The 27,795-nt window shown below is 33.5% G+C and overlaps 2 protein-coding genes, 1 long non-coding RNA gene and 1 other non-coding gene across 10 annotated transcripts; 2 read left to right on the top strand and 2 right to left on the bottom strand.

The window, feature by feature from the left end:
* Positions 1 to 824: 824 nt before the first annotated feature.
* Positions 825 to 19,630, bottom strand: LOC123709658 (armadillo repeat-containing protein 2). 4 transcript variants are annotated; one of them, XM_045661135.1, is made up of 21 exons: positions 19,490 to 19,630; positions 17,390 to 17,493; positions 13,660 to 13,804; positions 12,750 to 12,876; positions 12,027 to 12,153; positions 11,809 to 11,904; positions 11,341 to 11,470; positions 10,185 to 10,386; positions 9,635 to 9,737; positions 8,308 to 8,480; positions 7,475 to 7,671; positions 6,717 to 6,885; positions 6,018 to 6,132; positions 5,336 to 5,385; positions 4,426 to 4,557; positions 3,924 to 4,068; positions 3,394 to 3,537; positions 2,991 to 3,224; positions 2,330 to 2,391; positions 1,249 to 1,352; positions 825 to 987 (listed from the first exon to the last, which is right to left on the bottom strand). In XM_045661135.1, the coding sequence occupies exons 2-21, from the start codon at positions 17,487 to 17,489 to the stop codon at positions 825 to 827; spliced, it is 2,718 nt and encodes a 905-aa protein (XP_045517091.1). In that variant the 5' UTR covers positions 17,490 to 17,493; positions 19,490 to 19,630. The 4 variants fall into 4 exon arrangements, with proteins under 4 accessions (XP_045517091.1, XP_045517092.1, XP_045517093.1 ...); XM_045661136.1 differs by lacking the exon at positions 19,490 to 19,630 and adding an exon at positions 17,904 to 17,990; XM_045661138.1 differs by having other exon boundaries at positions 875 to 979.
* Trnaw-cca lies at positions 2,423 to 2,494 on the bottom strand. The gene has a single exon. It is a non-coding gene; the product is annotated as a tRNA-Trp (tRNA).
* On the top strand, positions 11,378 to 13,759 carry LOC123709662. The gene is made up of 3 exons (XR_006753748.1): positions 11,378 to 11,433; positions 12,641 to 12,680; positions 13,653 to 13,759. It is a non-coding gene; the product is annotated as an uncharacterized LOC123709662 (long non-coding RNA).
* On the top strand, positions 15,255 to 27,777 carry LOC123709659 (zinc finger protein 33B-like). Of its 4 annotated transcripts, none has more exons than XM_045661140.1 (11): positions 15,255 to 15,589; positions 20,204 to 20,347; positions 20,549 to 20,686; positions 21,170 to 21,271; positions 21,779 to 21,910; positions 22,704 to 22,802; positions 23,119 to 23,214; positions 24,072 to 24,182; positions 25,104 to 25,214; positions 25,838 to 25,915; positions 26,751 to 27,777. In XM_045661140.1, exons 1-11 carry the CDS (start codon positions 15,521 to 15,523, stop codon positions 27,024 to 27,026), a joined length of 1,356 nt encoding a protein of 451 aa, XP_045517096.1. In that variant the 5' UTR covers positions 15,255 to 15,520; the 3' UTR covers positions 27,027 to 27,777. The 4 variants fall into 4 exon arrangements, with proteins under 4 accessions (XP_045517096.1, XP_045517095.1, XP_045517097.1 ...); XM_045661139.1 differs by lacking the exon at positions 15,255 to 15,589 and adding an exon at positions 19,752 to 20,013; XM_045661142.1 differs by lacking the exon at positions 15,255 to 15,589 and adding an exon at positions 19,931 to 20,005.
* Positions 27,778 to 27,795: the final 18 nt, after the last annotated feature.

Below are 27,795 nucleotides of genomic sequence, written 5' to 3'. Positions count from 1 at the left end.
TACTGCATCGCAGGGTTGTTTTTTACGTTTATATAATAAAATAAACACAAATAAAAATAAAAATAGTACTTACTTCAATAATACAGTTCCAGTATTAAATGTATCACTTTATGCAATAAACTGATTTAATTTTGTAGATAATTTGAGTCGAAGCGGCTGGCCTTACTCGTAGAAGGCTTCAAGGTTGCGTAAGATTAAGTTCAAAATATGACATTGCATATGTAATAGTACAATTAGTATTTACGTGAAACCAGTTATTGAAGAGTGTTTAATTAATTGCTTAGAACATGTATCTAAATCATTTTCTAATTATGGCTTTTAATCTAGTTGCAAATGTAGCCATTTTTCTACGCCATTAAAATCATAAAACGTCAAGTAATTTAGTATTAAGTAACGCGATTGACAAAGTTATATTTAAGCGATTCTTTTAAATTATTGTTTGAAGTCTTAAAAGTTTAATCATATGTTATGCGTAACATTAGCTACCTAGATATAGAAAAAGAGGTTTTCCAGCTTTCCAAAATTTTAAACCGCTGTCGGGTTTGTGTTTAAATATTCATTCGTATTGTTTTATCTATAAAAATAAAAATTTTAAATTGTTTTATCTTGCGTTATTAGTTATTACACGACATCGGCATCTAGCAGCAGCTCACTCAATTGCATTGAGTATAAAAAAGTAAATGGAGTATATTGTTGAATGTTAGTCGTGATTTATTTCTTCTCAAGTACCAGTACTAAACTATAGTAGGAAGTTCCAACCCTATAGGAACACTATAAAATGATTGAAACACTCAATTTTCAAATAGATTTAATAAAGTATACATTTAGTCCGTGCCGACAGAAGCGTCAGCTCTGGGTGGTCGTAGTTTCTCCAGCAGTGGTATAGCCACTCCCACGAGTTCTTCCCAGGCTGCTAAACGACTGCAGGGCTCACACTCACATTCTTCCACCTCACCCTCTTCAAAACCTAGGTCCTCGCCTGAACAACTGAATAAATAACATTAAAATCGATTCTTACAACACCATAGAAGAACGTACTACCTAGCTTTATAAATAACGATCTCATATATAGCAAAGCATATCCATATATTTTATTAAGAAGACTTGAGGACATACTATGTACATTTCTTAAGGGCAACCGCTACACTAAAAATATAAAATTTATGATTTTTTAATTTAACGTATAGTCATATTTTACATATCCTGACATAATATGGCAATGTATGATATCATATGCGTAAAGCTTACCCAGTTCTATCCGCTTCTTCGTCAGAACTATTTTGACATTGGGTGTCATTTTCGTTCTCATTTTGGTTCGCCACATTGTCCCCTTGCTCTGCGGCGAATTTAACCTAAATAAAACATTCAGGTAACTAAGACTTGAGTACTGTCAAAACTTTATAAAAACATTTTGCAGATACTGAGATAAAGTTCAAGGTATACATCGCGTTTTAGAATATCTCGCCTTTAGTTAGAGTACCCGATATATAAAAACTAAAACAGTATAATTGTTTGTTTTTTTAATAAATTACGTTCTTTCGTTACTTCCTGTCAACATGCCCTCAGCCTGTTGTTCAGATTTCATTTAACATTAAACCAGTTACACATTTGACGCGGTGTCTGTAAATGTTTATAGTTGAAGGTGCGACATACACACGCAGCTCATAAAAAATAATATTATAAGGTGTTATTTTAATACAATAATTTGAAACAATAAACAAATTGAATAAGATAGAGCAGTCTCTGTCTTGCACATTTAAATCATTCCAAAGTGGCGAAGACTTCAAACCCTTTATTATAGTAGTAAGCAAGTTAAGTCAGTTATTTATATTTTAGAGCACAATTAGTAAATAGGTTTAATTAGAGGTCAAATATTGTTATTTATTACTTGAATAAATGATTCTGTTGGTGTAGAATTTAAAAAAATCGTTATAATACGCGGGAAGGGAGTTTGCTGACGTTGGCAAGTCGACGAACGGATCATTTAGAAACATCCGAGCAACATTTGTATTAAGTATTAATGTCTTTAATCGTACTACAATATAAATTATAGTATGCATATTAATAATTATATAACGATAAATTCTGTGAATCATTATTAATCGTATAATGATAACTAAGATAATGGATCTATTAGCATAATGTTAATGATATAAATAATTGAATGAAATAAAATTATTCGTATGAAAAATATTTGGGGTTTCAATGGGACTAACACCAGCATTGAATTATTAATGTAACATATACTATAAATATTTTTTTTCACCCGATCTTAATCATTACGCGACAAATACATAAAATATAGAATAGTATAGAAAAAATAACATACGTGTTGTTTATTTGTGTCACCCTTCCTTGATACTTCGCAGATGCTAAATATGGAATCATCGTCTGAAATAAAAAAGTAAAAAATATTGACATATGACCCCGACGTGATTTGAACACGCAACCTTCTGATCTGGAGTCAGACGCGCTACCGTTGCGCCACGGAGTCTTGAAGACTAGTGCTAAATTTATCGACCCATTGCGATGTACTATATTAAAATTAGATACTAGTAATGAAATTGAGTTCCAATATGTACGTGATTTTTTATTTATTTATCATATCTGAGAATGGTTGAAAAGAAAAGGTCCTATTTTTATACTTTAATAAATTATATACTTTAATAACTTGCGTGAGTCGAAATGTACTTTGTTTGTTAACGAAGAATTATTTTACAATTAATTAATATTTTTGTTGTATAAAAAAATTTAAATCAATCATTTTAGACATAAAATAATTATTTTTAGTAAAAAATTACGATTTTTAGTCAAGCATCAGCTGAGAGAATATAAAAAAAACCTTTTTGCGCATTGGAGTTACCATTATAACTTATTGCTTTTTTAATTAAACATTATTTATGTATTTTTTTAGTAATGAAATTATTAAAAAAAACTTATTTAATTAAAAATCTCATTTTACAGATCCCGCAATAACATTAGGAACAAACCTATAAAAGTTGCCAGCGCATCGGCCGCTTCACGCGCACACTCGGGTAACAACGGCGCGTGCGCGTGCGCGTTCCACAAGGCGCGGGCAAGCAACGCGGCCGTTGGTGCATCCGCCATTTCCGCGGCTGCGGTTAAAGCGTGCGCTGCGGTTTTTGCCCCTTCGCTTGTATTACAACCAGCACCGCATACGTTTACTAAAAGGCCTGCGGCCGCAAAGCGAACACTTGCCTCCTCTGTATAGTAAATAAAAATAAATAAATAATGATGAAATATTTCATACTTGATTAAAACAATTACAGCGCCTAAGAAATATCAATATAGTTTTGTCTTTTGTTAACATAGCTTTTACACATTAAGAAAAACACTTTTAATATCAATATAGTTTTCAATTTATGTACTTACCGTGTAAAGAAAATCTTGGTAATAGATCTATTGCCCCCTCCAGTACCAGAACTTGCGCGGCTCTAGCCGAACGAGAAAGATTGCCAAGAGCACGCACCGCCTCACACGACGCTACACCATCGCGTTGCGCCCAACGACACGTCGCTAAATTAAATATAAATAAACTACTTTGTAATTTAAGAATAAAATTGACTTATTTTTTTAGATTTAAATTTAATGTATTAGTGACTCCCGTATGTCAAAAACGCATTGTATATACGGAAGTGTTAGTAGCGATTGTGAAGCTGGCCCTTAATGAATAATCCAATTAAATTATTAAGTATATCGTAATAAGGTTTTTATATTGGGAAATTCTGTAATTTTTTTATTAACGAACATGAGGATTTTATGGGAAAAATAGTAGCAAGAAGATTTAGCACTAAAATTTGGAAATTTTTGAAAGAATTGATTTACAAATTATTTCTGAAATGGGAATACTTTTACTTCTCAAACATAAGTATAATGTAGATATATTTAGAATAAAGTCAAACCTTTGCAAAGCAAATCAAGTGTGTCATCGAGTCGTCTCGGCGCAGGCGCAGGGTCTAAATAGAATGTGACGTTGTTCAGTGTCGCTAAGGCCGCCATGGCTAGCTCATCCCGTCTATTAGGATGATCGCTTTCTGAATTATGTACCTATGATTTTTTTTAATGAGACTCTTGATTTCGATTTCCATGGCAAACAACTGTAGGCATAAGAGTTCGATCCCGGAACTAACCTCCAAATCATGATTTATGCATTTATTATTTAGTGTAATACACTTAATTAGCAATTAATATTTTGTGTTATTCAACGAAATGTATAATATAAAATACAACGACTATCTACGGCTGCAATCCAGTGATTGACCTGATGATATCGGCAACCTCTACACATCAGGTTTTCGAGCCAGTCAGTGTATAAACTGGTGATGCATCCTTCCGAGATCCTTTTGCAGTCGAAGAGAGAACCTTCCTTCCAGAACAGAGCAAAAATTTCAACCAATAACATACCTGATTATCAATAGATTTTTCAGCGACATCAAGGCAAGCCAATAACGCACGAATAGTTCTTTCAGAATGTGTGGCCGCGATACTCTTCCCAACAGCCTCGGATAGACACAAATTCGCTATGACTCGTACAGTCTGAAGGCAACAAGAGCGGAACCAAATAACCGACAACAACAGCAACAAAATAATGTCTTTGGGAAAATTGTATAGGCCAGTGTGTCATTTTTTTCCCTCATTAATAGGTCTATGTATGTATTGTTTCTTCTAAGACCTTTGTCCACAACACCACCTGATGTTAAGTCAGAGACACTATCAGAGGGCACGCCCGTCCAGGGGCTGCGTATTTAGCCGCCGCTTGAATGACATGCGCAACAATAGGTGGCGGGCCCCTGCCCAAGAGGCCACGACCTCAAAAAATTGTAATGTATGCAGATTTCCTCACGTTTCCTTCACCGAAAAGCTAGCGAATAGATGATGAATGCCTTATGTTCTATGGAAGAATGCAATACGCATTAGGCTAGTGTGGGGCCTACATACCATTTCCTCTCGCCTAAGAGAGGAGTTATTGTGGTATAAGTGGCACATATACAACCTGTAATTGAGTACGCTGAAAATCTCGAAGTTTATTAAACTGAGTACTGACGATTTTTACTGATAGGGCCCTATCAAAAGATATCGATCACGGGCCCCAGATGGTATAGTTACGACACTGCTTATTTCATACTCTAAAGATTAATGGGCGCCAAAAGCACCACTCCTTTGCTGCTTTTACAAGAAATAACGATCTAAATCGTGTAGTGCATAGGGGAACCGTAAAAAAGTTCATACTTTTGAGACTGTAAGTAACAGTTTTTTCTTTTCATGTTCTATCATATACACAAATATCAAGTAAAATTTACTTGCTATATCATACCTTTATAAGAACATCCTCGTTGGAGCCATCGGAGCCACCCAAATCAGAGCCTGGTGAATAAAATAAACTGGAATGTTGATAACAAAAACCTTTTAGGCCTGGGCCTCAGATTTCTGTAACTAATTTTGTTTTATTCTTACCTGACTGTGGATCTAAAGCATGCCAGTTTCCTCACGATATATTCCGGTACTGTACGAAAAAGTGTTAAAGGTGCACATGGAAAGTCCATTCGAGTACAGTCGGGTCGAACTTACGACCTCAGGGATATATCGCACGCTGAATTAGGCTACAAGGCCGGCAACGCAATTGCGAGGCTTCTGGGAATGTGAGTGTCCATGCGTGGCGGTATCACTTACCATCAGGTCAGCCTCCTGTTACATAATAAAAGGCTCTGCTCTCACGTTTTTATAACTTTATGATGAAATTAGATCGATTTTTTTACGTTATATATCTATATCAAACTGTTTTTTATATCTTATTAAATATATGTTTAAAAATACAGAAGGAGGATCTGATCATCTACTAAGCGATGACAAGCAATTAGATTTGACTAAATCTAGTATTGTTTTTTGTTAACATAGCTTTTACACATTAAGAAAAACACTTTTTAATAATAATACATAGTTTTTAATAATACTTCAATCCGTTCAAAAAGTGTTTTTCTTTACTAAATCTAACTTACCAACTAAATGCAAATCAGGATCCGAATTAAGCTCCTTTGCGTCACCTTCAGTACGTTTCGTGTATGACTCCAGAATAGTTAGAAGGACATCCAGACTGTTTTCTTCATTATAAATCTAAAAGTTTCATATATAACGGGTGGCGCAATAGAACGTGCATTTATTAAGTATAGGATAAAAAAATAAATACAAAAGTAAAATAGAAGGATGATTAGGTAATTAAATGTAGTTTTGTTTAAATAACATCATCTAGATGACGGCCCTCTCGAAGACGGCACTCTAAACTCGAACGCAGATTTGTGAAAACTCTTGTCAATAAATCTGAGGTGAGCCACCATTTCTTCACGGATATTTTTTACTTTCGCACCGCAAATACTAAAATGTTTTCGTATACGAGTCTATTATTGGTAAATGGGATTTTCATAAAAAAAAATATTCATTTATAAAACAAGTACATAAGTATTGTATATTTTTAAAATTCTGTATAATTTTTTACATATATAACTGAACATATATAGTGGTTTTAACTATATATATATATATTTTGAAAAATTATATTATCGTGATATATCACGTATAAATGTCTTAAATATATATATTAAAGACATTTATACACAGCATATTAATCATAGCCACATATTTTTTTGTTAAATAAAGACAAAAACGTACTGCAATAACATGATATAAATAAGAATACATACATTAATTGACGCCTGCTCGTCTGCAGCGGCCATATTGCCAAGCGTATACGCAAGTCGCACTGCGAGTGGCGCACGCGGCGAACACGCAGCGAGCGCGCTCAGCAACGCTCGCGAGCTCCACGTACAAGCACAGAGCCACGCACAACATGACTCTTCCGCTGACAATACACTAAAAACACATTTTAATTTATAAATCTAATTTGTTTAAGCTAATATTTGCTTGTTGTCATTATGATTATAAGTATGAATACTTTAGTAGAGTGATTTTATAGTTTAATAAATTATTAGTATCTACGTGTGTAGGTTCCATCGCTCGTATGGTAAAGACATGATGAAACTGGCATGCCATAGACCCAAAATGACAGCGTGTATCAGACACAGAAGGCGGATCACCTACAAACCTATTAGAAAAAACAAATGACCACGAAACCGTTATAGAAATCTGAGGTCCAGACCAAAAAGGTTTTTATATGTAACATCTTTATGTAGTATTGTCTTTTGTTAACATAGCTTTTACACATTAAGAAAACACTTTAAATACAGATAACACATCTTTCTCTGCAGCTGTGATACTTTTGACGTTCAACACCTTTTGTCTTCAGTCACCGTGACCACACACGCTGTAAAGCTCGCGAAACGTCGGAAAAAAATTAAAATTATGTAAATAATTCTAAGTTTTTAATAATAAATAATAAATAGTTTCAATCCGTTTAAAAAGTGTTTTCTTAATATCTTTATGTATTATAACGCAGCATTACCTAAGACATCTAGCGACATTAGTAAGCACATCCCGGTCCGTGTGTAACTGTAAAGCCGCGAGCAGCTCGGCAAGCGCACCGCTTGAAACAAACGACGGCGAATGCTCACTCGCATTTGCTAGGTTACGTAACGCGCCCGTTACTTGGTATAATGCGTGTACTGCTTGTTCGGATACTTGGCGTGGCCTCTCCGTTTTCTGGTACATACGAGAATAATTCATAGGTAACCAAAGGAAATTACGAAGCCATGTAAAAATGTACTTTTATGTCAACGGGAGTCTTAGTTCAAAACTATGAATCTTATATCTGCCTTTGACCGTGCATGCCAGGCATACGCTAAGGTAGAATTGGAGAGCGACCTCGGAGCCTCTCTAACTTGGCCTTGTAGGAATTACCTGAGTTGGTTTTAGTAGGTATGTTGTAACGGCAGATATTCTAGTACCCTTGCTACGGGTGGTTCAAAAGGCATTTCCACCCGAATTTAATATAAAAAAGGCCCGTGCAAGTACGCAAAGTTACGGGATTTTTTACTATATAAGAATACCTCAGCTATTTTTACGTATTAGTCAAGTTTTTCAACATATATATTCTTTTTTATATCTAACATAAATGGCTACGTTATACCATTACCATTATCTATTTATTTGCTGGTTCCTTTCCATGTCGGACTGAAAAAAAATCAGTGAGGAGGCCAAATTAACGAGCGTACTAAGTGAGCGTTTCGTTCTTTCTTTCAGTTAGAATCAGTCATCTCTCGAATAAATATTTTAAGAAACAACATTAGTAATAAAAAAAATCTTTTTTTATATCATGTACCATAAATAGATTCATACCGCATTATTAAGTATTTTCAAATGCAATGCTGCAAGATGTAATGCGCCCGCACGATGCGCAAGCGCACAAAGTGTGGGCTCCAAGGCAAGAAAGCGAAGAGCCCCTGCTGCGTACACACAGCATTCACTCTCCGATATAGGCTCCGCTCGACCACAGCCTTCTACTACTAGTTCTGTTGGAAATATGTTTTTTGCTTTTACAAACCTGGCCGGATAGTAAATTAAAAATATTTCTTTAGGCTGCTTCATGATAAGGTCGTATTTCATGAAATGGCTAGCAAAATCTTTTATTAAATTATAACGCTACAAACTCTATAGGATCAGACTTAAAAGCGACCTCATCTAAGCAATAATCATAAAACAAATGGTAAACTCTATATTATAAGTAACTTGTCAAGGTGTGACAATGACAGGAGTAAATATGACAGTTAATGTCATTTTGGATAAATGGTTAATGTAAACTGTCACCATGAAACAACTTAACTTTTGAAATAATATTTTCTATCTACTTATTCTGTACCATGACATTTATGAAAAAAGGAACGCTCAGTTTCACTCAAAGCCACCACTACACCATCTTTAACAATAAAAACAATAACAACCTAAAAAATAACGAAATTTTTAGATGATCTTTACACGATCTCTATCCACAATTAAAAAAATTCAAAATATCTATTAAACTAGATGATCCGACAGACGTTGTCCTGTATACACGGCTTACATACAAGACAATTTAAAGATGTAAATCATTCTCGACTGCACTTGATCACAAAAAAAATCATCAAAATCTGTCGAGCCAAAATTTATATATAAACCAGTTATTTATTTGCTGTATAGCTAAATAACCTAGATACCGACTGCAGCGCCATGCGCCGGGCTGATTTGTGAATCCAAGCCATAAAAAAATATGTTTATTATGATAACCATAAGATACAGGTATCACTTATTCCACGTCATTAAATTTGAATCAGTCGACATCCCTACTCATCGGCAAAGATGACAGAGGGTGTAAGCCGAGAGAAAAAACCGGCGTAAAACTCTCGGTACTGTTTTAAAATAGCAAATCATCAAACAACACTTATTTTGATGATTAGAAGTAGCCTGTCTAGCACTAGTCCCAGGCCCTTTTATCAACTAGATAATCGTTAACTTTGTAGTAAGCCTTTTTACACAGCTTTTCTTTAATACGTTTCTTAAATTCATTAAAAGAGCCTCTGAGATCCAGGGAGCACTGATTGCGATTTTTTGACAGAATAAACACAGAATGTAAACAAAGGACTTATAAACTAAAAAATATTGTATAAATGAATGCGACATTCGGAGTTACCTAAAAGATTACTATTCTTAAAGAAGTGGTCATTTTTATCATTCCTTGCAATTTTAAACACCATTTTACAGGCAGCTGCCAGATGTGAACCGGTCACCCGCATCTAAAAAAAAATACGAAGGCCGTATATGGCTTAAGTTATACGTAAACCTACTATATACTTAACAAAAGCAGAGTTAACCTAGTGGCTTCAGCGTGCGCCAAATGAGCGCGTGCGCAACTCTCATCCCTGAGGTCGCACGGCTTGCACCAAGGGACTTTCCGTCTATGTGTGCATTTAACACTCGCTCGAACGGTGTTGGAAAACATCACAACAACAAACCCAAAAATTGTTGACACGTATCAGACAGAAGGCTGTCCACCTACTTGTCACCTAGTGACTGGTGACGTCAACGTTAAGCTGAGTTGTGTTTAATTGTATTCTTGGGGGGGGGGGGGAACAAGCCATAATGATGCTTAAATCATATAGTTTTCATTTTTTCATTATTTCTAAATGAAGTGTGTTATGTACCGTCATTACTATTGAATTTAAATTTCCTCCGTCACTTACTGTGAGCATAGCTCTTGCGATAGCCACTAAAACTTCATCATCACTATCTATATGCGTATACAAAGACCTCAAGACCAGGTCTCTGAGGCTGCCCGTCGGTGAGGAAATCTCTATCTTGTTCTGCAAGGCTTGAAATAAGATCATCGTCCGATTTGCATCACACTTTTGTGACAGTGCTTCTGATAGTTCCAAAAGCGTCATGCTGAAAAAAAATATTATTTTGTCAATTTACAGGGCATATATCCATACCAGAAGTACTAGCGTGCATGGTGAACGTCATGATAGTGGATGAAGCGAGAAAGGTATGTCAGGTCCATAGCCAGTGGAGATGCGATGACGAATCCGTTCTATGATTGGAGTTTTTGAAGCGAGTTATGTAACCTAACATTATATATGTTAATATTTAAAAGCTTATTCAAAATGTAAACAATTTGTACGAGCCAAGGCTGTACATTTTGCCCCCTCAAGCTTTGTTAGAATTATAAGCGTGATAATTCCTATGTACGTGCCAAGGTTCGTACATTTTGATCTTTTACAATCGTGAAGATTTCCTATGTATGTACGTGCCATGGCTGTACATTTTGATAACTTATAAGCGTGACGATTTCCTAAATCGTCGGAGTTACGCCCCGAGAGTATAGCCAGACCTAGGCACTCTCTTTGACTGTTTAAATTGCATTCATTCGGTACATAGCAATTAGCACTTCATTATTACGCTCATATTCTATTGTAATACGCGAGTGGTTAATATAGAGTAAACCAAAAATCATCTATTATTTAAAGCACCCAGGTGAACCAGGAACCGTACATTTTGCATTTTCCTTCGAGCCATCCAGAATCGTACACAATTATCGCACACTTGAAGCCTCGCCAATAAAAAGCCTTTAGTTTGAAATTTAATTTTTGAATTTGCGCTACGAATAGCTAACTACACTGAAATTGAGTTACGTCGTTTTGGAATTGGACTTTTTTTTACAATAACTAAACAACAATTATTATTAAAGTTTTAGTTTCGCTTTTATTTTTCCTTATTTGCTTTTAAAAAGAAATCGATTTTGACGTAGCTCACACTGTTTGACTGTATGTTAATTATTTCGTTTTATATAAAGAATAATGATTTCAAATACTATATATTTTATGTATTCATTACAATTACCTGTGAAAATTATCGTGTGATGTTTTAGGCATCTGTACCGCAATTTGCTTAACTCCGACATCACCCAACGCCCCATCATAAGAGATCGACTTGGTAATGTATTGAGATTTTTTTATATCTGGACTCAGGGCTGAAAACATGTATACATCTAGTAAATAAGAATGTAGAGAGGAGATAGGAGAGGTGATCCCACATAATACACCAATAATCTTTTCGAGAAAGCGTGTGAAAAAAATGACAATTGAATTTAAAAAATAGGTAGTAAAAAAAACAATTTACCCAGGGTTTTATTAAGCCAAAAAATTTTCAAAAACTTATGATCCTAGAACTTTAGAAAAGTGCCACAAAAAAAATACAAAAAAAAAACATTGACATTATCTAAAAATTAAATGTTTTATAGTACTCGTATAACCTAAAAATACATTCCAAAACAGTATTTCTATGAAGTTACCTAGACTTCGAACTTACCTTTAGTAGTTAAAAATCCCGAAGCAAACGAACCATCTCCAGAAGACTGTCCGATGGGTTTAGTTATTGAGATCGCGTGCGATAAATCGTTCTCATCTATTGAAAATTTTAAAAGAACATAAATTTATATTGCCATAATTATAAAAAGCCAATGACAACCTTATAGGTCCTGAGACTTTATTTTTTTACGATATAACTAGGCGATCCTGAAAACTTACTGTCAATACTATTAGCAGTAGTGTTACGTCGATGTAGTGGCTTGCTCTTACCACTCAAGTGTGGTAGTTTTGGGAAACCACTCCATTCGTTACTCGCTTTTTCTGGCGGTGACACTTTACTGCGATTCTGTAACATTATAGTCCAGTCATTATAGTAAGCTCACCTCGGAATTCGAGATACCTAGCTGTAAGTCTGTAAATACTTGTACATTGACACCCTAAGAGTTGTCTCAAAGCCTACATATAGGTAAATGTAGGGCATACGTAACTATTAAATTTCAAAGTCAAAGGTCACAAAAAGCGCTTTTTTGTAAATATCTCATTTCCTATAGGTTTTTTGCTATTCTTATTTATTATCAATATTGTAGAATACAAAATGGATTTTATAAATAAATAAATATAATGGGGGATTTATAAAAAATAATAGTTTGATAGCAAGCGTAATTTTTTTTTAAATACGACATATGAAATCAATCTTCTAACAATATACCGTTGATTAACTTTAAAGTAGTAAACGAAGTCCCGTCCCCGAATTTCTGATGCGGACGGTACGGATGTTGGGAGAATTACACCGGAATTTCATATAAAAATGGTATCATTATTGAATATTACAGAGTACCGGTGCAGCATCACGTCGTCAAATTCAGAGTTAAAGTACGTTTAATACGTTTTTTATCAATAGGAGTTTCCGTTTCGACTCTCATACCCATACATGACACTTACCAAGGCCTTCCTATTCTTAGCACTGTTCCTGTCACTAATAATTGTAAGATCTTCCTCATCCAATCCGGCAATTCGAGCTCCTGATGTCACTAACGCATCCTCTTCGGTTAATGGCAGATACTTGAGACTGCAAATTTGAAAGTTAAATTTAGATATCGTGTATTAGACCCAAGAAGTAATAACACGACGTGATCTACTAATACCCAAGAAATTTGGTTGGAATTACTTCAAAATATAAAACCTTTTTGGTCTGGATCTCACATTTCTGTATGTGTTTGGTAATCATTTGTTTTTTCTAATAAGCAAGAAGGCATCAGCCTTCTGCGCCAGATTTTACTTCCATCGAATTAAAATTATCATTTCTTTAATTGATAATGCAATTTTGGTTTCTGAATATTGGCTAGGCTATTTGTCAAGACACAAAGTACTATTCAGCCTCAACTAGGAAACATCTATTTCATATATTGTTTATTAGCAGAACTTTCCGTGCCTGCCTAAAAAGTCAACGCTGGCCGTAAAATATGGAACCAAATGCATGCTGGGCGATCGCGTAGTACTGTATCTACTTAATAATACTCAATGGCGCTACAACCTTTTTAGGTCTGGGCCTCAGATTTCTGTATCTGTTTCACGATCGTTTCCGAATTGAATAGGCAAGAAGGTGATCAGCCTTCTGTGCCTGACACACCGTCGACTTTTTGGGTCTAAGGCAAGCCGCTTTCCTCAAGATGTTTTCCTTTACCGTTCAAGCTAATGTTTAATGCGCACATAGAAAGAAAATCCATTGGTGCACACCCGGGGATAGAACCTACGACCTCAGGGATGAGAGTCGCACGTTGAAGCCACTAGGCCAACACTGCTCTGCTTGCACTGTATCTACTTAACCACAGAAAAAAATTACAGGTCTTACTCAAAAGAACTAGGAGGTCTGGCATCCTTTTTCTTGGATCGTTCATTAAATAGCGTACGCTGCGGCTCGTGGGGCGTAAATGGTCGTCGCGTGCGTAGTGGTCGCACCGCTCCAAGACTGGAACCACTGGACGGACTGGTCATTTCTGAAAAGTTGGTATATATTTTTTTATTATGGCAATAGTTTTGACTTTATGCCAGTTTCAAGTAAAAGGTTGGGAAACTACAAGCGAGAAAAATAAACTAGGACATCAAAAGTAAACAAAGGGATAAGCTAGTTAAAAACAAAATATGTGTGTATAAACATATTACATCTTAATATTATTATTGATTATGAAAGAAGATAATACATTATAATACAGTAAAGGATAAAGCAAAAGGCAGGAGATTTTAGTCGGAAACGGAACATGTGGTTATTGTAAGGAATACAGAAAGGAACATGCGGTCATATTGGGAACAAGAAAAGAAAATATGCTCGAGGTCACTAATATCTTCTCCACACTCACAAATATTGCTATCGACAATACGGAGCCGTGCTAAATGTTGAGGTGTAAATACATGTCCTAAACGCATTCTAGATATGATACAGGTGACAATTTAGAAGTTTTAATCTCATAGAACCATGGTTTACTGGGGATCCTGGGTTGAATTTCAGGATAATTTGGTATATTTTTCTAAAATATATTACACACGATAGTGTTTAGTTTAATTTATAAGCAACCAAAAAATCGCACTTTCATCGCCCAACGCTTGTTCTCCTTCCGAGACCCTTTCATCTTTGACCACTTCCTTAAAAACAAAATCATCACTAACATTTCAAAAATCACATGACATACACTTACTAAAAATCTCAAACAATATCTTGTTAACCTGTCCTATGCTGATACAGGCAATATTCTTATTGTGCAAAAATTGTTTTAATATAAATGTGGTATATAGAGTCATTAAGTACATGTCAAAAGGAAGAGACTGGCTGCCCACAACACAGGGAACCTTAGTGTGGGGGACAGTGCACTTAACTCTATCTAAATATCCTGTATATTGTGTTAAAAAAAGATTTTTTCCTTCTTTCTTTCAGAAGACAAGGTCATCTACCGTAGGTACATATAATAACAGTTAATATGATTCTTAGCGGTCCGGAGCAACACATATAAAGCTATTTGTAAAACACGTCACTCACTGCATCAAAAGCTTAGGGACGGGATTCGCGAGACGGCGGGACCCCCCCCCCCACTCGCCTATGAATATTAGAAATATTATGAGAGAAGAGGCTACGCCAGTCCTTCCGCTAGTTTATGGAACAAGAGAAATTAGATAAAGTATCCAAATCAAGTGAATATATTAAGGTCCCGCACATAGGTAAATAATGTTTTTGAAGAAATATGTGAATTTATAACATAGTCAAGGCCTTGTGGAGACTAAACCTAGATATATTTAAAACAAAAAATAACTTGGTATACCTCTGATGTTTTAAAAGATTTTACAATTTCACAGGATCGCAGAATCACTAGCCTTTAGACTCCTAGGCAACGAAAAGCAAGCAATGTCGCCATAGGTAAAACAATGTACACGTTGCAATATAGAATAGTCGTTTCTTGTAGTTACTTCAAGGTTCTAATAGCCTTTAAATTTAGGCAAGGCTAGGCTCTGAAATACCTGAATATGATACAGAAAGTAAGTAATATAATGTAAACCAAAATCGACATGCAAAAATTATTCAATAAAGAAATCACGATACATAAGGTTAAATCACGTTTGTGATTGGTCGTATTGTAAATGCCTGGACCAATTAGACCAAATGTCCTTGAACCAAAGACGGGACAAGTTAATAGTACCCATAGCCGACAAGCACGGTGATTGTCATGAAATGGATGAAGCGAGAGAGGTATGTCCGTAGCAAGATCTCCTCTCGGACCTCTTCGGACAAAAAGGTGTGATATAAATCTCTATATATATAAAACTCTCGTGTCACAATGTTTGTTCCCATAATCCGCCGAAACGGCTCGACCGATGCTTATGAATTTTTTTAAGCATATTCTGTAAGTCTGAGAATCGGCTACTATCTATTTTTCAACCCCTAAGCGATAAGGGTGTCCACCCCAAAAAAAATATTTTTATTTTTTGTTTTTATTTTTTTATGATAAAACATACAAAAATACATACATTAATTGTCACCCCTCTACGGTCAACTCCTATTTATATTATAGTATATAAGTTATTTTTATAGAACTAAAAAAAATGTTTCCTGAAATTAATATACATGGCAAAACGATGTTTGCCGTAAAATATAAAATAAGGTTTGTGTTGCAATAAACAATTGTCGTTGACTTCATCATTCACAGATCAATGTATGGGTTCAAAGATTGTTGATTTGAATGTGGAATGATTTGATAATAGTTCATGGATTTTATTCGAAGTGCAAAATTATCTATAGCCACATAACCATAAATCACATGTCCCAGTTCAGGCAGGTTATTATAGGTCATCGTCCTTTGTGTGGCATATGTATTAAGGAATTGAATTTGAAAGCTAAATTATTCACTGATAATTCAGTACGACCCATATTTCTTTTAAATTGCTCGATATTGTTTTTACTGAATATGTTTTATGTTCTTTCATTTTGAAATATAAAAAAAACTGAAATTTCCAAATTATATTGGTTCGATTTGGACGGATTTTCGTTTTTAATTTAATCGCATCGTTTATAATCTAGGCTAATTTAATTTAAGTTGAGCCTCATTTGGAAAGAATATTTAACACAAAAATTACTATTAATATACTTTTCAAACGTCTCTAGGCTCGTGGTGTCAAGAAGTGCCTCAACATTCATGTGATAGTGAATCCTTTGTTATTCCTTGATCACATTATTTTGAAATCGTTGGATTATTCTGATGTGGCCAAACCACACACACATCCACAGTATTAGTCATTATTTATTTTGTACTGATTATGTGGGATACGTTCCGCAACAGTTCACGATGATGTGTACTGTGTATAAAAGTTAAACCTTCATAAATGGATACTATAGTAGGTAGGTAGGTATAGTAGGTATAAGAGAGTAATTTATTGAAAATATTTCGAATATTATTGCGTCACTGTGTAGCGTGGCTTGTCCACTTTTAGTTGAAAATTGCATGTGAAAATGCGTTATTTCGTGCGAAGTAAGTTATCGCGGTGATTGTATTTTAGATAAAATGACAAAGGGACACGGAATTTTTTAAACAATTATCTTCAACAATGTCCTAAGAGAGTATAAGCAATTGTTAATGGTTATTCTTAATCCTCAAGTCCGGTTGTAATCCCAGCTGTGAAAAAAACCAGACACTACGACGTTACTAAACCAAATACTTCCTAATATAATAGAGCAATGTATGTTATATAATAATAGTATCGGTATGCATGATACACGTTTATAGCTTTAATCTTAACCAAAGCAAACGTATTATAAGCCGCCTATGAAATCTTGAAAGCCATAGGTGGCATTGAGCTAACACATTTCTAATTCCTTTTTTTATTAGTATTCATATTAAATTCTTTTTATAAACAAATAATCCAGCTCCTCCATCAGCATTCTATTTATGCATTTCTTTACCGTAAGCAAGCTTGCGAATGTAGAACAGGTATTCAATCGGTGCGTACCCAGGGTTTAAATACATATCAAACACGCGTAACACCATTCGATAGAAAATCTAATAAGTAATTCTGAATAAGAAGCCCATAGGATACTGTACCTCCCCTAATCGCGGCGCGTGCTTCGCTGATAATCTCCGCAGACGTGCGACGAGGTGCTGCGTAAAACGGCGCAGCCATACCTCGCCTACGATCGCTCATTGTTCTAAACCAAACAATATTAAAATAAATATTAATAATTTAGTAATAGGCATTAATTTTTAATTTTATGTATAAATAATTAATTCGCCTTTTACGACGATGGAGTTTCTAATATCTCAATCTTAAAGGAAAATTGCATTTTCAATCATATTAATAGACGCTAAACCATTATATATTTATTAAGTTATCTTTAAAAACAAGATCAAAAAGTTTAATTATAAATAATGTGGTAATTTGATAAGATAACGAGAAAGAAAGAGAAAGAGAAATGCAATACCACCGTTAGTTAGGGTATGTTTAATACGAATAAAGAACAGTTTAAAAATTACACACCACAATTTGAAATCATGCGTCTAATAGATTCTGATACCAAGTTATTTGTTAGTAACCTATATTAAAAAACCTATAATATACCTGAATCTAATCTAACTCCATCCAAGTTAGATAAAGGAGCTTGATTGAAAAGTTACGAAAACTAGGAAAATAGTTACAACGGCGAGCGGTTCGTTTAACGTTCAGCGCGATACTGATTAGGGGTTTCAGCTTTCAGGCTATAATAAGTTATTATTATGTTGCCTATACATATACAGTAAAGTAATTACGCATAATACGACCTTCTCTTGATATATACACTGTATTATATGTTATACCTTTAAAAATATAATTTGTTTATTTATAGATAATTATTCAATTATTCACATTTATAAGAATTGCCAATAGTTATATTAAAGCGAAATAAACAATTATCTACATTACTACTCATAATAAAAGCCAGTTTTGTTAAGTCAGCCATATTACCTACGTTTTTCCGTCTATTATGCATTTATTTATACAAAATTTCATTTCGGCTTCCTTTTTGCTTATGCATTCAAAATCTGCTTTGACAAAAATGATACTAATACAGTACACGAGAATTCAAAGTAATAATCATACATTTTTTCAAATACTGATCATAGTATAGGCCAAGAATTCATCCAGCTGCTTACACGATGACAAAGCAGTAATGTTTATGAAAAGAAGTTCTAAGTTAATTGGCGCTTTGCACGAATATAAGCCCGACGTGGAGTAGGTGTTAAGATAAGGATTGAATCGATTTTATAACGGGTGTACTAACTAGCTGGTTGTCTTGGATACTATTTTCAAACATCGTATGGCAAAACAAAATAGCGGTGCGGCATACATAAGGAATATGAAATCACGCTTTCGAAAAGATAACCTCCGCCTACAAGTAATTAAATTTACTTAATTACCTAATATTTGAAACTACACTTTTAGTAATCAACTTTTATTCGTACAAATCAATAAGAACGGGTAAATTTAATGAAAATAATAAGTTCGAGATCAGAAAAAACTAATAGAACGGAACTAAATATTTTTCTGTTTGTTACCTATAAAATAAAACCTTTAATCTTTATAAGTATTTAATGGATAATGGATGAATGGTAGCTTCGAAACTCTTGAATGACAACCTTTTCCCTTTAGGCAATAATTAAAAATACTTCTTATTATTAGTGGATTTAAAGAAGTTATAAAATTACAATACAAACAACAACGTTCTAAGAATTCAAGTAACAACTAGATACATCTAAGCCCTAGGACATGCAACCTCAGAAGTAGCAGAAGTAGTAGAAGTAGTAGCATGGTAGCAAGCGCCAGACACCGATATCTGTAATGCAATGGGGCAAGGCTTTCTAAATGACGGGGGAGTCGAGTTAATGAACTTTTCGGATCTTGTGTTACGTTCCATGTTTACAAAAGTCAGCCGAGAAGGATACATTTTTATATCAGTTTCAGCACGGTTAATAATTCGTCGGTCGCTACTGTACTTCTTAATTACTTTTAATATACGTGTCAGATATCATCTATAGTCTAGCAACAATTTCTCAGATATTTTCTTCAGAATCATTTTTATCTAGTTTAAATTTCAACTACATTTAGGCTATCTCAAAAAAATCTTTTGAAGTAATGTTCAATAATTTGCTTAATTAAATATTACCAACCTACGACTTTATTTGAAGGTACCATCGTCAAAAGTGAAACATCAATTGCAATATCACAGCTTTGTTAATATATTTTGCTTTTCAAATTATTGTTAATTTGAAATTAACCAACAACACGAAAATAGTCTGTAAGTTGGCTAATTACCGCAGACTAGTGAAAACTAAAACGACCATAGATCTATACTACCCCATTATGGACCCAGTCTGTGCCTCCATTATGGACAATAAACAGGACTACATTTTTACTAGTCTGTTACAGATTTACAAGTTATTTACCTAAACATAACCTTAATATAGCTTTAAGTTCTGTTGTATACCCAAATTATAAATAACGGTTAATATTTTCAATTACATATGAATGTTATATAAAAACGAAATAAATCATGGACGAGTTGATTTTGTATCATCACAGAAATAAAACTCTAAGTACTTTATGTAGACTTTGTCTCGATCAAACTGGGACAACCGATATTTTTCAAGATTATACTTTACCAGACAAGATTTCTGCAATAACAGGTATAAAAGTAAGTCCTACGTCATAGATCAATCCTTCTGTATTATGTAAATCTTGTCATGGCGAAAGCCAAATCTTTTCCTTCCTCACTCCTTTACCTACTAATTTAAAATTCTTTATATCTTTTTGAATATAGCTCTATCTATTCTTATCATGGATTAATTTGGTTTCAACTAATTAAAATTGAAATCTGATTACAGGTTGATGATTTAACTCCATTTCCAAAAATGCTATGTGATAATTGTTATGGAATAATTCAATTAACAAGCGAATTTCGGGAATCAATTCTTATTAATGACAAACAGCTGAATGATTTTGCTAAACTTTATTTCTCTTCGGAAATTGTAAGTTGAAAGCTTGTGTGTTTTAAAATGGTTTAAGATCTATATATTTTTGACATATTACTATACCTCTTTGCTTAAAATGAGGTAAAAATGAATAAATAAGTAGGTATAGTAAAGTTAATTACTTGTAACACATTATCTGTAGATATTCTTTTCTGTATTCAATAATTCTGTTAAGTATTATTATTTTTATTATTATAGATCCCTACCTCTAATGGAGCTGTACCAGAAGAGACAAGGGCCACAGAACCGGTGATTTGTAATACTGAGCTCCAAGAAAGCCATGTTCAACCAATAATTAGAGTTAGAAATGATTTGTTTCAAAATAAAGTAATCAATGTAAGTGTTTATCTGTTAGATTTTTATATAGTATAATATTTAGTTAGTGTTATGTATAGAAATGTGGAACAGCAGCACAACAGTAATCAGAATATAGATTTAGTTGTAGTTTTAAATATAAATTAATAAAAAATCACAATAATTATAGGAGAAAGTTTAAATTCAAAATTTTAAGAAAGGTCAAGAATTTTTGTATGTTAGTTATAGCTAGTAATGTATTTAAAACATTATGTATAACTATTAATACCTATATATTTTAACTTTAATGAACCCCCTGTTATAGACTTCAAAATGGTACTGTAACATAGTTAAATTATTTTTTATGTAGAAAAGTGACTTAGTAGACTTTGTTTTCCTAGAGATAACCTAGTATTTCATCTTGGCATGTCATCTGAAGCATTTAACATAGATTGGCACCAAATCAAATAAATATTGTTAAAAGTAACTGATTTAAAAAAAAATTGTAACAGTGTTGTATTTTAGACAGATTCTAGTCAAACAACTAATGACATGGGTGATTTGAGTTCTTTAGAAAAACAAAATGAACAAGCACCTCCAGAACATGAAAACTGTGATCTCTTAAATGTAAGTATTTGTGTCTATTAAAAATAAAAAGAAACAGTTTGTGTGTGTCTTGTGACACAAAGTGTTTTGTATTAATTGGGGAAAAAGTTGTTTTCATTCTTAAACTAGTAAACATATCTTGGATGCTGCTTAAATTTGCATTACTGTTTCCACAACTGTGCATTTTACAGCAATTTATCTACACTATATAGAACTGGTCGACCATTGAAATATTCCGAACCTATTTGGTATAGAGTTCTTCAAGTAAAGAAAGTATGAAATCTTAAAAGTCCAAATGTTAATGTTGTTAGGTATTTAGCAATACCTGTAAAATAAAAAGTCACCTCAATTTTTAGCAGTTAAAAGAAATATAGCCAGCATATAAAATAAAGGAATATATATTATACTAAGAAAAAGAATATAGCAGTAACATTAATATAGCCTTTTAATTAATCTGAATTTAATTAACAGTGTGGTTATGGTATATCTACATAAAATATTACTTTTAGAATTTTTTGAAATTTGTAGACAAATGAATCAATATCAAAAGCATCAATGGAGACAATAATAATAGATGATGAGGATGTACTTCGACAAAGCAATGATAGTCCAGAAATAGATGGAATAACAAATGATTTGTATATAGATGAAACGGCATATGTAAGTATCCTTGACCAAAAACATATTATCTATGGTTATAATAGTTTTACTAAACATTGAAATAAAAATTTAACAAATGACGTCATACCCTGAAACGCATTACCAAAGTTATTCCAGCAAGAATAATTATATAAAACTTCTCAACCCTAACCACTGTGGCCTTCACGCCAGTCAAGGGTTAAAGGATCCTCCCTTTAGGTCAGAGGAGAAGCAGCTCCTTCCTTCCTTCACACGTCCCTTATACATCTTTCTTGACCATTATTTTGTTGTGGTGTTATTTTTAAACTATATATTCAAATATTGTTTTATTAAAGAGGATTAAGGGAGCGTTCAAGTATTACGTCACGAAACTTTTGGAGAAAATATTCACCCCTGCCCCCTGAAACGCCGCCGTAACGATTTCTATATCCAATAGTAAAACGTTTCGAGACCACACCCAATGACTCTTTATGCCTTAAAACTTACCATTATGTGGTGTAAAGTACTGGAAAGTGGAAAATAATATTAACAATAACGCGTAATTCAATCCCCGCCCCGTATCGTAACATTTTACAAGACGACCCCCTCCCCCAAATCCGTTACGTAATACTTGAACGCTCCCTAAAATCATGTTTGATAATAATGTTTCAAGAACCGATTTAAGAAACGGTGGACTAGTGCATCAAGATTTTTGAGTAGCCCATTTCATTTATACTTCTAGTTCGCGTAACTTTATTATCTGTAATCAGAACTTGACGTTTTAAGTAGACACGTCTTGAGATTCCCCAACATTATATATAACTATTTCTACCAGTTATGTGATCAAGACAATGTGAATGAGAGTAAGAGAGAACTAAGAGAAAAAGATTTATTAGCAGTGAATTTAGCTCTTCCAATGGATCAGAATTCTAGAGTAAGTTCATGATTTTTTTTATATATTACGTCTTTGTAGTTTGTCGCGTTTCATTTTAATTTTAAGTTTCGACGTGTGTAAAAAAAGCCCATCTGGAGATCTTATGAAGGATTTTTTTATTAGCGTCCGAGAAATTTCTATACCTATATGTAGCTGTATGTATTTATGTTTAAAAGTTTAACAAATTGTCTCAAATATTTATAACCACGATGTTTAACGTGTAGATGCAGTTAATAGGAATCCACGCTAAATAAAATAAGATTCAAAACAAGAATCCTTTGTTTTAGGAGATTAAATATTTGCTTAATTTTTGTAGATTTCAACGGAATCAATTGATACAATAATATTAGACTATGAAGATTCACCCCAACAAAGCAATGTTTGCCAAGTTCTCCCGATGGAAAGAGCTAATGTAAGTGTTATGTTAACAGGTGGATCTTTAATGTTGGTTACAAATCTACTCAAAAACTACTGGACCATTGTTTGTTCATAGAAAATTTATATATTTGTTCGATAACGCTTTCTTATAACTAAATAGGGAATCATAGTTTCATAATGGGATATGGCTTTATAAGGCTCCGTTTTCTAGTAGCACTATAGCTAGTCCCACATAACCTCCTCGCACTAGTCGCGTCGATGTGGCCAAATAAAAATTGAAATGTCTAAAGGATTCAAATCAGTTACGAGAATGATGCTGTCCTTCAACGTGCAAATGATATGCAAAAAATAACTGGCATTCGCGTCACGGAGTCGCACAGTCAAAAAAAGTCCAAACCTTCCTGGATCTGCCGTTGGTTTAATATCATGGGTTCGATTATCAACTGCTTTAGATTAACAAAAACACAATCCTCTCGTAATAGGTGACCATCAAGAATGCATAATCAATAAAAAAATCACACTAAACAAAAACAAAGAAATTGTTTAGGAAAAACATGCTTAAGCATCTTTTCTTAAGCGGGGGGGTCGCGACCTATGGGGGGGTTTGTTTTAAAAGGGGATCGCAGTCTGTTAAAAAATAATAAATACAATTAGGTACAAATATTGGTTGATTAAAGGTATCAATAATTATTATAGTGTAGTTGTTAGAAAGGAAATTATAATTTTAGGTACAGTGACTGGGTCGTAAGAGAGTTTTTCATAACTTTTGGGCGTGGGTCGCGGCATGAAAATAGTTAAGAAACGATGTGCTAAAGAATTCTTTACTATAAAAATATAAACGTACACTCTATTAGAAACATACGATATAACTATAACCATAATTTTTTTCAGGATTCTCATGAAAATATTGAAAATGACCCGAAACTTAAAGAAGATTTAAATAAAAATAGACAAAATCGAAGCTTTTCAAATGATGATAGTTGGGAAATAATTATTACATGTGTAAGTATACAAATGTTTTAAAATTATTCCTCTTATAATAGGCTTAAAATATTATTTTAATATAACTTGCCTGCCCCGGTCAAATTGTACGAACGCGGTTTTCACCAATAATTATGATTGTATGTAGATTTGCTAAGTACAGATATTTAAAAATATCCTTTCAGTCAGGAGGATAAAACTTGCCGAGTTTCTTGCCATTTCTTCTCAGAACAAGGCCTCCTGGTAGTTTTGCGAACGGATGGCGTGGTCTTGCCCTTTCGCGAATTTTGTGAACGTTTTTGACATTCATAAGCATGCGCTAAGACGCACCTAAAATGAATAAACGTATTTTGATTGAGCCTAGCATTTAAATTATATTTAGTTTATTCTCTTTTAAATAAAAGCCTTCTCCAAATTCTTCCACAAAAAATTATTTTTGGAATGGGCCCAGTAGGCAGAAAAAGGAGAGGTCACCAGTAACATGGGAAGATGAAGTTATAAGGATAGCAGATAAACATCGGAAAATAATAATGAGAGACGAGTGGAAGAATAGCGATTATTATTGATTAAAAAATCTTGTTAAATCCATGCGGTCGAAGCTGCGAGGGGAACGCAAATCATAGACAAATTCATAAAATATTTACAAAATGAGATGCTTTCAGTGTTTACCTGGGGAACCTCGCGCCGTAACGTCTTTCTGTACCCAATAGTAAAACGTTTCGTGACCTTCAAGTGACTTTTTATACCTAAAAGTTAAAAGTTATGTAGACCGGAGACCAGAAAGTCGAAAATAATATTAATAATACACTTGAACGCTCCCTGGTGAAATAAAAAGACCTTTTAAACGTCCCAGGCGATATGTAGCTTCTATGCAAATATAAAAACTAGATAATCGTATTTGTCTAGAAATTGATCTCAAAGATCTTAATGTTTGCTTTTCAGGAATCTCCTGCCAAGGATATTGAAAATATGTCAAATACAAATTACGATTGTAAAAAACAATCTAATAAGCACAAAAAGACACCACCCAAACATAATGCACAAATTAAAAGGGTATGTAAATTGAAAATAACTAAAAAAGTTTCACTACTGGATCATCTAATTAAATACAGTATAAAGTCCATGTAACGTCCCTCGATTTAACGACGAAGTCCCTAAACTTCGAAATCAATTGACTTTGGTTGGTTAAGCTTTTCTTCCATACAATGATACACTCTACATAGCATTACACTCACTCTCAATAATTATTGTTATTGTTTCGCTTTATAATCCTAGCTCGCAATAAACTCGACTATCCGCATCACGCATACGAACTTTCTAAGAAATACGTTCTTTTGTTTACAAATTGGAATTGCTTGCACGTGTAGACTTTTGTTGACCATTAATAAATGGATGTCATGGATTATCTATGATTCTTCTCTCTATTTAACGGCACATCCCCACAGAGTTTATACTGTTTAATAGTTTTTTTATAGTATAGCTGGCTGTCAATGACACAGTATTTTTTCTTAAAAGGGTTGCCAAATCTTGAATTAATAAACAAATATTTTTTTTATTTAGTTAAAATTTGTATTATTGTCTCTGATTAAAAAAAATATTTCCCTATCAGGGCGTTACATTATCTCTGAATTAAATATTTTTTTATTTGTTTGTATATATAAGACATATTTTTTTAGGAAATCGCCGATGACCAGGAGGATATTAAGTTTTCAAAGAGAATAAAATTCGAGGACGGTTTGGAATATAATTGTGACGTAAGTTTTTTTTTACGTCTTGTAACATTTTATGTTATTACTAATTCATAAGCCAGTATCCTATTTTACTATCTACTAAAAATATATATTAATTAAGATGTCATTATAACGTGTCTATAACTCCATGGACTATTCATAGCGATTTCAAAGACTCATCCAAGTCACACGATAAAAACGACACAACGTGTTACTAATTATAATATACTACTAATTGTACTGTTAAAATTTAAATAAGGAATTGTCAATTTGATAGACCACATTCTACATTTTCACCTATTTAAGTCTTGGCAGTAAAAATTCCCAAGCAAACATGACACAGAAACGCGAGACCGCAAACTCCTGTGTCAAAGTACAATACATTTTCGACATACGGTATTCTTAGGGTGTCTCGTGTCAGATCTCCAGATAATGCAAACTGAAAAACAAAGATGAAGCGATTTGTATATTTTTAAATCCTGTAGGACATTGCGGCAATAGATGGCGTTATTTCATTCTGATGAAATAGTTAGCAGTCTGGGCTGGCCACGAATGTCGAAGTGTTCTAAATGACGAGTTTTATAATAATAATAAAAAAATTGCATTGTTTGTGTCATAGAGTAGTGTAATCGAATATCGAAACTATAATATTCGATTAGATTTACAAATTATTTACGGCGAAATAAGTAATTGCATAGATATGAAAAGTATAGGACAGTTTTTGTTCTATATTTTACGTGGACTGTATATACTGTAAAATAAATCGTAACCATGGTAACAAAACCGTTACTTTGGTTAACGTTTTATAATACGGTCCAAAAAGTGTATATTAAATACTAACCTAATTTAACATTTGCAGCAGTGTTCAAAGTTTTTTATGTCGAAGAAAAAACTGTACTGCCATAAGAGGGTTCATAATAAAAAGTATGAATGCATAATAGCAGGTTGTAAAAAAACCTTCGCAACGAAAGGAGATCTTCAAAAACATACACGGACTCACACTGGAGAAAGGCCGTACGAATGTGATCTTTGTGATAAGAAATTCAGACAGAAAATATTATTGAGATATCATAAAGGCTCAATCCATGGTATTAAAATAAAGAAGACCGACGAAGAAAATGATGATAATATTTGATGAACAGTCTGAAGTTGTGATGGAAATAACGGATATGTTTTAAATGCGTTAAAAATCACAAAGAAGGGACGGAACCTAACCTTGGAGAGTATAACTACGAAGTACCCACAATGTTCAAATTAAAAAAAAAACTCTTTACGCTGAATGTACTTTATAATAATTGTTTTATCTATTACCTAGTAGGTACTTTGGTTTATTTGATTTTATGAAAAATATTTGTTTTAATGCAATAATTATGCATTGTAGATTAAGTTTTCCTACATTTAATTTAAAAAAGTTTTACCCTTATGTAAATAAAATCATGTTTTAACTTACTAATTTTACTGTACCAGTTCTTTCTTGTAGCACCTTATAAATGATTAATTTAATTAGACATTAAGTGATAAGTGCCGTCCATACCCTACTTTACTTATCGAACGTAACCAAGATCAATTAAATGATTAATACAAGTGTAAAGCCGTCATTGAACAGGAGACCCCATTTTCGTCCTTCATTGTAATAAAAAAAAACAAATTAAGTGAAGTTAACATTGTTTGTTGTAAATAGTCTATAATATTGACTATATATATAGCCTATTTTAGCGCGTTGTAAAAGAAGGCAAGTTTATTAATAATTTTTATAAATTAGGAACATTCATTGTTCCATTCAAAATGTCCGTTTGTCATTACCATTGACATTTGACACATTCACACAATATGCTTTTATCATGTATAAATACTTTATAAGATACAAAAACACCTGTTAATTTATTCTACAGCTTAATATTGCA

Source organism: Pieris brassicae, chromosome 5 (assembly GCF_905147105.1).
Source record: "Pieris brassicae chromosome 5, ilPieBrab1.1, whole genome shotgun sequence".
Taxonomy (NCBI): domain Eukaryota; kingdom Metazoa; phylum Arthropoda; class Insecta; order Lepidoptera; family Pieridae; genus Pieris; species Pieris brassicae.
Note: the sequence above shows the minus strand (reverse complement) of the source record. Positions and strands in the feature narration are given on the sequence as shown.